Source organism: Topomyia yanbarensis, chromosome 2 (assembly GCF_030247195.1).
Source record: "Topomyia yanbarensis strain Yona2022 chromosome 2, ASM3024719v1, whole genome shotgun sequence".
Taxonomy (NCBI): Eukaryota; Metazoa; Arthropoda; class Insecta; order Diptera; family Culicidae; genus Topomyia; species Topomyia yanbarensis.
Genome location: NC_080671.1, coordinates 304,045,590 through 304,056,128, shown reverse-complemented (window position 1 = coordinate 304,056,128; position 10,539 = coordinate 304,045,590). Strand labels below are relative to the sequence as shown.

Genomic DNA, 10,539 nt, shown 5'->3' with positions numbered 1-10,539 from the left:
AAGCTTAGCAACATGGGCTTTTTCGGAATTGAAAAAATATAGAGTAGATGTAGTGATTAGCGACGGCATAGTTATAAAAAATTTCGCAAAACCGGAAGCTGATCTTGGCCTTTAAAATGACGTCACTCATCGATTTCCGTCATTTATTTGCCAAGCCCATTCCAAAAATAGCTATATTGTTAGGGTTCTCAACATCCATTTTCCCCATTTATTTGTTAAGTCCGACATTTATTCGCATAGCAAGCGAACCAAGCCGAATTCGATCAATACCTGTATTGAGCATATTTACTTATTTTAAGGAAGCAAAAAATGCAACAAAAACAAGTTTTGAAATGTATGCTATAAAATCAGAAAGGGTTACGAGACTATGTTTAGGAACCAAAGAAGAATATTTTAGCAGCTTCGGTTTAATAAAAAGAAAGAAAAAATGCATCCCGATATTGTCAATTTCCCAATTTTGTCAGCCCAAAATACACCGATGGACTGATAAAAGACGGGTCTGTATCGTACTCGTCAATTCCGTTCCAAAACTTCCCATGTCGCAGGGTTATCGAGAATATTGCTCAACCGGAAGTCGCCATCTTGGATTTCAAACAGGTTAAAATTGTCCATTTTTATCATCTACTTGTCAAAAACACTTTTTTGAGATTGTTTTATAGCTTTGCGTGAATCGAATTGATCAAAACTTTTGTAGGTTATAGAATATCATTTCAATAACATGCTGTAATTTTTCTATGCAAAAATATCGACAAATGACTTGGTGACGAAGCTTTTTGTACAACGTCTCTGGAAAAATAAGATTTGCGGTGTTACCTGCCATTCCAAAACTACTTAACAGATTGCATACACATTCTATGTAAAAAAATCTAACTCCTACGTTGAGTTTTTGCGATAAATTTTCAATTAGGGGTTTTTTCCCTCATTTTAAATAAAAAATTATATTTTTCATGAAAAATTCCGCCATTTTATGAGTTAACATCCCCTTAAATGAAAAAAAAAAAACTCATAGTAGGGTTTAGGTATTTTTAACATAGAATGTGTATGCAAAGTTTGAAAGAAAAGCTGTTTAAAAAGATCTTTTACCAGTAGCTGGCGACAATGAAAGACATTTGTTGATAAATGAGCATTTATAAAATCGAAATTAAAGGTAGCAATCTAATTTAGAATGCATCTTCAACGCAATGATTTCGATATGTTCGTGAACACGCTTTTCAACGTTTATTTCTCTTCGTAAATGAGTTTGTTTCTCATACACTGTGTAGGGATACGGAAACACGTCTTCTCTGGTTCGGTGTGTAGATGATTATGATTCAGTTTTATTATGTCAATCTCACCTCAATACATTTCATAGTCTACTAGATTACTACAATCTCTCCTATCTTTTAATAGTATATGATTCACTAATTTCTAATTTAATTTTTTCACCTATTTAATTACAATGATAATTATTAAGATATGAAGGGATGCAAATTTTTCGCTTGCTTCTTCTTTCGCTGAACAGGTGTGGTCGTTTCTGGCTTGATTCAGATTGTAAATTTTTTTCACTAGTCTCTGGTAATCTTGATTCGTTAAATTTTTCGATATTCAATGGTTCGCGTACCATCTCTGCCTTATGATTGTTTTCAGGGTTTGAAACTTTTTCTGGAAGAAATAATGTAAGTTAATTCGATCCGGAATTTATTTGTTTTAAGTGATTAAAATATTTAAAATGATACCATGTGCAGTATTTATTAATGGGTTATTGTTAACAACCCGCTTCGTATGATTAACGTGACGATTTGTAATAACACCAGTTTCTAAGTTCTTGAGGTATAATCTTGTCCCTTCTCGTTGTATAACAACATGTTCTTCTGGATTGAATGTGGTAGTTAGTTTGTTCTTTTTTATTAGGATCTTTACAATAACGTGAATTTCTTCTTTTTTCCTTTGAACGCTCGTCATTTTCTTTTGCTTTTTTATATCTACCGTTCGCTTTATTTCAGGTAGTTTGTCCCGAATGTTCCATCCAAACATAAGCTCGGAAGGTGAATAATTCGTAGTTGTATGTGGTGTTGCCCGATACGTGTGTAAAAAGTCTTGAAGGTCCGTCTTCCAATCACGTCCCATTGTTACACTAATTTTTATTGTTTTAAGTATTGTACGATTTTGCCTTTCCACTAGTCCATTTTGAAAAGGAGCGTATGGAACTGTGTGTTTAATAGTAATTCCATTTGAAAAGCAAAACTTTGAAAAATCTTCTGAAGAGAATGGTTGACCATTGTCGCACACTATTTCTGTTGGGTAGCCAAATCGTGCAAAGATTTCTCTTAATTTTACAATCGTGTTTTTGGCTGTCATTGAAGCCATGATTACAATTTCAATGTATCTTGAGAAATAGTCGGTAATTACTAATAGATGGTGACCTCCTGGAACTTCTGTGAAGTCTATCGCGATCTTTTTCCAAGGTTTGTTTGGCATTTCAATTCTGGAAATTGGTTGGATGTTGGGTTCAGACACCAGTATGCAACCTGAACAGCACTGGACGAATTCTTCTATCATCATTCCATTCCTGTCCACCATACTTTTGCTCTTAGTCGACGTTTCATTGAAGATATTCCAAGATGAGGATCATGTGCTAGATGTAAAGTACGTTTCTGTAGCGATCTAGGTATGATGATTCGTTGTGCTTTCATGACTACTGTTTCATCACTCGTGAGGCTTTCAACCAACTTCTTGTATCTGATTAATGTTTTCGGCCAGCGTCGTGGACTGTAGGGCAACCAACGGATAAGTTCTTGCAATTCAACATCCTCTTTAGTAGCAGTTATTATTTCATCTAAAGATATTGCTATTGGACACACATCAACAGCTACCATTCTAACAATTCTTTCAACTTCCTCGTCAAAACTCGTGCCGTGGTCAGGAATGGATTGAAACAAGCGTGAAAGGGGATCTGCAATATTTCCTTTCCCTGGTCGGTAAATAATTTTAAAATCATAGGACATTAACCGTAATTTCCAGCGCTCTATGCGGGGAGAATCGGGTTTCAATCGTTCGCCGAATATAACGACTAAGGTTTTGTGATCAGTTATTAACCAGAAAAATTTTCCATAAAGGTAGTAATAGAATTTTTCACAGGCCCAGACCAAGGCTAATGCTCCACGTTCGGTTTGTGCATATTTTTGTTCGACTTGTGTTAAAGTTTATCTTTTCCTCGTTGAATTAAAACAGCGCCTAAACCTACTGGGCTCCCATCTGCTATCACGAATGTTTCATCATTCGGATGATAAAACCCAAGAGTTTTCCATTCTAGTAAAATAGATTTGATTTGATTGAAGGCTTCTTGATGGATTGGTTGCCAAATGAATGGTGTTCCTTAACGAGTCAATAAGTTGAGAGAATGTGTTATTGTAGCCATGTCAGGTATATGTCGATGTACAAAATTGACTAATCCCAGGAAACTTCTTGCTTCTTCCGATGACCTGGGAGGTTCCAAACGTTCAATTGCTGCCAATTTTCCACGAGATATGGATATTCCTTTACTGGCGATATGATATCCAACAAAATCAATTTCTTTAATGTTTTCCTCGACTTTTTCAAAATTTATAAGCACGTTGTATTCTCGCAATCGCTTGAATATCATGTTAGTTTTATGAGCAAGCTCATTTTCGTCTTTGGCGCAAATCAGAATATCGTCAATGAATATAATGAGCCATGAGAAATCGGCGGAAATCGTATCCATCACGTTCTGAAAAAGTTCTGGAGCTGCTGAGAGGCCAAACATGAGTCGTTTGTAGCGCATCAAGCCCAGCGAAGATATGAAGGTGGTAATATACCGACATTCCTTTTTCAACAATACTTGATGAAAAGCTTGTCTAATGTCTAGTTTTGTGAATATGTTGTTTCTACTAATTTTCTGTATCATTTGCTCTAATGTAGGAAGAGGATGCACTTCTCGAATAACAGCTTTGTTTGCTTCCCGCAAGTCAATAATAATTCTAACCTCATCTAAACTCTTTCGTTTTACTAGCATTGGTGACACCAAATCAGATGCTATATCTTGCTGCTCAAGCTCTTTCAGCTTGTTTTAATGTCAACTCTTCAAGGGAAAATGGGATGCGTCCTTGGATGCGTCTCAAACTTTGGCGAACTGGGGGGATACTTTTATCAATTTTTATGTTTGCCTCAATCCCTATATGAATAAAACATCAGCATTTAATCTCAGAATAAATATTATATTGAAGTAAATCAGATTGACTAAGCAGCACTAATCCTTACCACTGATACATCTCATTGTTCAGAGTTTGCACAAATTGGACTAGCCCCAATTTTATCGCAGTATCCCCAGATAGCAGGGAACATTTTCCGCCTTGTATAACATAGAACGTGGTATCTGCACGCTTGTTGTTGAATGAAACCTCCGTTTCGACTTCTCCTAGTGCATGTAGCGGCTTATTAGATCCATAGGCATTAAAAACCTTGTTGTTGCCTTTTTTCGTCGAGTACGCTTCAAATCCTATTTGTTTAAATAATTTCCAATCCGCCTCACTTAGAACGTCCTCATCTGCTCCAGTATCAATGATTAGCAGTATTGACACTCCTCCTACACTTGCTTTTACGGATCGCTTCTTGGCACCAAGATGAAATAGATCAAACACTTCTTTTTCTTTTTTTTTTTTTTTTTTGTTTATTTATGACATTTTACCACGGTTGTGGCATTCGTGTCAATGGAAAGAATAGGGTAGATGGGTATAGATATAGATGGGGATAGAGACACATTTGTCGCTCAAATCTCGAGCTTCGTTTCTTTAATGAAGCGTAGTACTGCCTTCTCTCTGTTGTCGTTGTTCGCTAAAATTTCCGTAACTGATCCGTTGATACTGCACTGTTGTCGAATCTGAACATATCCTCGGCAGTCCACTAGAATATGTTTCACTGTTATTGGAATTCCACAGTAGCAACAATTCGGCGGGGATTGTGCTAGCATTATGTATGAATGGCTAAAACGAGTATGCCCGATTCTGAGTCTGGTTAGGGTGCGCTGTTCCGATGCACATTTTCTATCTGCATTTTTTCCTACGTTCGGTTTTACCTGTCGCAAAAACGATGGAGTGCGGTTCCATTCACTTTGCCAAGTGTCCCATATTTTCTTCTTGATGAAGCGTACAACGTCTTGAGAAGGAATTGGAATGTTCATTGGGTTACCAGTTCTTCCTTCGTTCGCAAGCCTGTCTGCTTCTACATTACCGGAAATACCTGCATGTCCTGGAATCCAGCTGAGCGTGATTTTTCGTCCTTCGAGTGCACGTTCCAGTTGTTGGATCCACGGGTGCCTCGAGCGGCCTCCGCGGAGGGCGTCAAGACAGCTAGCGGAGTCGGTTAGTATGATTGTCTCGTAATGTTCGTCTGTCATTGAAGCAGCAGAAGCCAGTGCATATGCCTCGGCTGAGAATACGCTGCAGGGTCCCGGTAGAGTATAGCAGATTTTTTCCTTGTTTGTCACTAGACCTGCACCTACTTTCTCGTCCTCCTTGGAGCCGTCGGTGTAGATTTGTTCGTGAGTAGCGTAGTGGTTGTTTATAAAGTCCTGGAACTTTGGTACGGCTATCTGACAGGATGTACCGGCTTGGACGTTTCTTCGTATTTCGTCATCGATTTTTGTTGTTTGGCTGTACCACTCCCTATCAGTAAGTCTACGAAGAATGCACGTTTTTGGCACGGAGTATCCAGTGGTTCGGTGGAAAAGTTCTACTGATCTTTTGGCTACTGGATATTCCGCCACGTCGGCATTTTTTTCGGTTAGACGTGTTACTAGCTGCACTAGTCGCTGAACTAGCAATAGTCTGAACGGCAGGCAACCTGCTTCAGCCATAATTGAGGATATTGGACTCGTTCGGAAGGCACCTGAGGCCTGGCGTATCACTTCGTTGTATACTGGAGCAAGCATTCTTTCCATCGCCTCGTGGTTGCTGCTGGTGAGACCCAGTCCAAAAAATAACTTGGAGACAACTAGTGCGAAACCGACTGACAAAAGCGTTGATCGGCTACTTCTTTTTAATCGAGAGCCCAAAATCCGCAAGATATTAATTCTTTTGGTACAGCTGTTCTTGATGGCTGTGAAATGCTGCAGATAGTTAAGTTTAGAGTCCACAAGCACTCCTAGTATCCTCATCTTCCTTAAACAGGGAATCGGAGTCTTATTTATTTTGATGGCCCGGCCACGCTTGCGATGCCTTATGTTGCAGATGTGAAGTAGCTTAGATTTTGATGGTGCGATTTCGAAACCAACATTGGCGGCCCAATAGGCAAACGCATTGACAGCTTTTCTTAGTTGACATCGTATTTGCCCAGGGTTTGTTCCTCTAACTGCTAGTAGTACATCATCCGCATATAGCAGAATTTCGACATCAGCTGGGATTACTGCAAAAACCGGTTCCATCGCGACGAGAAAGAGAGTAACGGATAGAATGGATCCCTGCGGAACACCGTTTTCTGCCACGCAGCGGCTGGAGGACGCTCCGTTCGCTGATACCCAGAAGGTTCTATCGGATAGGAAGCTTGATAGGATGTTAAATAATCGGCCAGAGATTTTCCAGCTTGCAAGAGTTCGGAGAATAGCAAGTCTCCAGGTCGTATCGTACGCTTTGGATATGTCGAGGGAGACTATCTCGGAATGCTGATTTTCATTAATACGAATGGACGATTCCATCTGTGCTAGATGGGACTCGACACCTCTTCCCGGGCGAAATGCATGTTGGCGGCGATCCAGTCTTTCGTTGTCTTCCAGTTCAGTAATTAGACGACGATTCACTAGGCGTTCGAATAATTTGCCTATGCAACTCAGGAGAGTGATGGGGCGATAACCGACTGGACTGCAGCGGTCTCCCTCCGGTTTTGGAATCGGGATTACCATTCCCTCTTTCCACTGCTCCGGGAAGGTGCCAGAGTCCAACACCTGGTTAAACAAATCGAGCAGAACTACTTTAGTGGAGAAAGGAAGTCGTTGCAGTAAAGGGTATCCGACATTATCAGGTCCTGTTGATGCTCCACCACCCTTGGAGAGGGCCCACATCAGCTCGTCCATAGAGAAATCTGCATTGAAGCGTTTAAATAGGTTCGGTCGACTTGATTTTGGTAATGTATTTAGCAGTGCGGCTTTCTTCTTACGAAACTTTTCATTATAGTTGGCGTTTGCGGATTTTTTCTGGTATTCCTCTGCGAATGCGTCCGCCACTTTCTGCGCATTATTGGTAATACCACTTGGAAGGCTTAGGGTGACCGTGTTTGAGCGCCTTTTACCCTGGAGCTGATTAATCCGATTCCATACCTGTGTTGAGGGGCTCTCAGGGTTGATGCTCTGTACTAGATCTTCCCAGCTTTTCTGTTTGGCTTCCGAGATGATTTTGCGGCAGGCAGATCGAGCTTCGTGGAAAGACTGGAGAGCTGCTACTTTGTTGGGGTCACCGTCCGTAATGCGACGGAGAGCACGCAGTTTCTTTCTTCGAATTTTGACTGCTTGTTCTACCTCTGCGTTCCACCAGACCACTGCCTTGGGTCCTGGTTTACCACTGGTTCGAGGGATACTAGCTTCGGCGGCGGCTATCACTTTTCTGGTGAAGTCCTCGACTGTCATTATCTGGCCGGGACGAATGGAGCTGCTGATTAGTTTTTCGTACAAATCCCAGTTTGCTCTTTCGTAGATCCATCTTCGTCGTCGCCTTGGTTCATCTAATGTTCCGGGTGTATCAATTTTAATGGGGAAGTGGTCACTGTCTGCGCAATCTGGAAGTGTTTTCCAGATGAAATTGCCTGATATGGATGTTGAACAGATTGATACATCTAACGCTTGCGTGCTGCCGGTGGATGGATCAACTCGGGTGTGAGATCCGTCATTTAATACTACCATGCTTTTATTAACTACTGTTTCCAGAATCGAATTGCCTCTTTTCTGTGCATCAGTTTTTGTTTTTGTCAATCGACTACCCCAAGCGGAGTGGTGGGCGTTCAGATCACCCAAGAGGATAAGTGGTTTCGGGAGTTCTTCCAATAGGTGTTTTAAGTTATCAGCAGCATTTTTATCTCTTGGTGGCAGATATACTGAGGCCACAGTCAGTTTCGACGGCGTGTGAAGCTGTATTGCCACTGCCTGTATGTTGGTGTTTATTTGTATTCGTTCGAAGGCAGTGCCATCCTTAACCGCTAATCCTACCCCTTGTCTGCCGTGAATGGAGCAAGGTCCTAATAGAAGGTGATAGGATCTTCCGATGTAGTTAACTGTGGTACTGTGTTCTTCCGCGTTAGTTTCTTGTAGGCAGACTACTGTTGGCTGATACTGGGTTAGTAGGATTTGCAGTTCGTTTCGGTGGGTACGTAGGCCGTTGATGTTCCATTGGATGGTAAATGTGTTCGATGGTGTTGTATCACTAGATTCTGAGTCGGATCTATTTGTCTGTGGAATGTTTTGTGCTTCTGGTTCGCGGTGCAGTTCATTGTGTCTGTGTTGTTCTACGATTACTTGTTCAGCCATTTGTGCTTTTGATGAGAGGTCTCCAAAGTTTCAGGTTGCCGTATGGAGTTGTGCTCCCAGTTGCGATTTTAAATTTGTAGGTGGCGGTCAGATGGAGTGTGCAGATTGAAGGTATTTGTGGAAGATACTCTATCATAGCTGCTTGATTTCTCCTTGAAATCTGGTTACGTTTCTGTGTAGTGTTCAGAGTAAAATTTGAGTTTGCCTTAGGTCCAAAAAAATCCATAGGGGAATAGGCGCTAAGTCCCTTGTGCGTCTCTCTTCCGGCGGATCCTGGGCGTCGTGGGTTGTCCGTCAGTTCCGGTGAGAGTGTAGCGTCCGCACTGACGGGGCCGCGGCTACCCAGGAACCTGAGCGGGTATGTTGAATTATTGTTTGCCTTAGGTCCAAAAAAATTCATAGAGGAATAGGCGCTAAGTCCCTTGTGCGTCTCTCTTCCGGTGATTCCTGGGCGTCGTGGGTTGTCCGTCAGTTCCGGTGGGAGTGTAGCGTCCGCACTGACGGGGCCGCGGCTACCCAGGAACCTGAGCGGGTATGTTGAAATATTGTCACCTGGCAAAGCCGATGGGTTCATCGTTTGGGGTTTTGTGTCTCGTGTTGCAATGTGGTGCGGGAGGCCGTCTGTCATAGCCGTTTTGTTGTATCGCATGGTCAGGGACAGAGAAACGGTATGTTGCATTTGATGGTCTTCCGTGGCTATTCGATTGCTCTTTTGTTTGCATCGGTGCATTCGTTCAGGGTTCTTGGCAGTGATTGGTTTGGTAGTTAGATTCGGTAATTCTTTAGAGGAATAGGCACTAAGTCCCTTATGCGTCTCTCTTCCGGCGATCTCTGGGCGTCGCAGGTTGTCCGTCAGTTCCGGTGTGAGTGTAGCGTCCGCACTGACGGGGCTGCGGCTACCCAGAAATCTTAACGGGTATGTTGTGTTTCGTTGTTGTTCTACCATAGCCGCCTTGTTACGTTTTTGCGAAGATGAGCCAGTGACGGTGTTAATTGAATGGCCTTCTGCCATAGTCGCGCTGTTTCCGGTGTCGGTTGATGTGGGATTTGGTGCGGGGTTTAGAAGGGGGGTTTGGAGAGAGGGATAATGGTACTCTGCAGCAGGATGATAATGGTTTTCTATCGTTGGTGGGTATACTTTGTCTTTGGTGTTGGTTGTTTGGTTAGGCTTGAAAAGTTAATCGGACATAGCATGTACCTCTTCAGTCTCGACATTAATTTGAATTGTTCCACCTTCTTTTATGCTGGGGGATCTACTTCTGCAGCTACTCTCAGAGCTGGCGCCAGGTCCGTCTAATTTGGGTTTCTTGGAGCGGGCCCTCGTCGCCGGTCCGATCGGTGTTACGAATTGCGTTTGGTCGTTGTGATCCGAAGATATTTGTGTTCGTAGTTGAGAGTGAATGGTTGATTCATCGGCGCTTTCCCCACTAGTTGCAGGCCCGGAGTTTCGGCCTTTTTTACTCCGTTGATTGTGTGTGGATTCATTGGAGTTACTTTTGCTTTCAGCTTTGCTGATTAGGTGCTCCCCTAAAATTTTCCTGTACGCGTCTTTGTATTTCCCAAGTTCTGCCTTCAGGGCATCAATCGTTTGGTTGTTCTGTTGCTTGGCTGCTGCTTGCCTACGGAGACTTAATACTTCATCTCGCAGGGCTTTCATTTCATCGTTCTGTTTCCGGGCCTTTTCCAGTTCGTGGCGGAGTTCCCTGATTAACTGGTCCTTTTCGCTGTCCAGAGACTTAGTTTGGTTAGCATAAGTTGATGGCTCCTCCATTTTTTTGAATTCTGCTCGGGCTTCTCCATAAGTAAGGTTGTTATCAATTTTGAATTTGATCACCGCTTCCTCTTTTTTGTATATCGGACAGTTTCGGTCTGTGGGTCCATGATCACCCTTGCAGTTGCGGCAGTACTTCTCCTTCTTACATGGTTGGGCAGTGTGTATTTCGTGTGATTCAGAACAGGTAGCGCAAATCGGGGCTTCAGGGCAGTTTTTCCTGGAGTGTCCGTATTTGGCGCAGCCATAGCATAAGAGAGGT

At 42.4% G+C, this 10,539-nt stretch overlaps 1 protein-coding gene across 1 annotated transcript; it reads right to left on the bottom strand.

The window, feature by feature from the left end:
* Positions 1 to 1,303: 1,303 nt before the first annotated feature.
* On the bottom strand, positions 1,304 to 2,913 carry LOC131683428 (uncharacterized protein K02A2.6-like). Its single transcript, XM_058965411.1, has 2 exons — positions 1,716 to 2,913; positions 1,304 to 1,641 (listed from the first exon to the last, which is right to left on the bottom strand). The coding sequence occupies exons 1-2, from the start codon at positions 2,557 to 2,559 to the stop codon at positions 1,430 to 1,432; spliced, it is 1,056 nt and encodes a 351-aa protein (XP_058821394.1). The 5' UTR covers positions 2,560 to 2,913; the 3' UTR covers positions 1,304 to 1,429.
* Between the last annotated feature and the right edge of the window lie 7,626 nt (positions 2,914 to 10,539).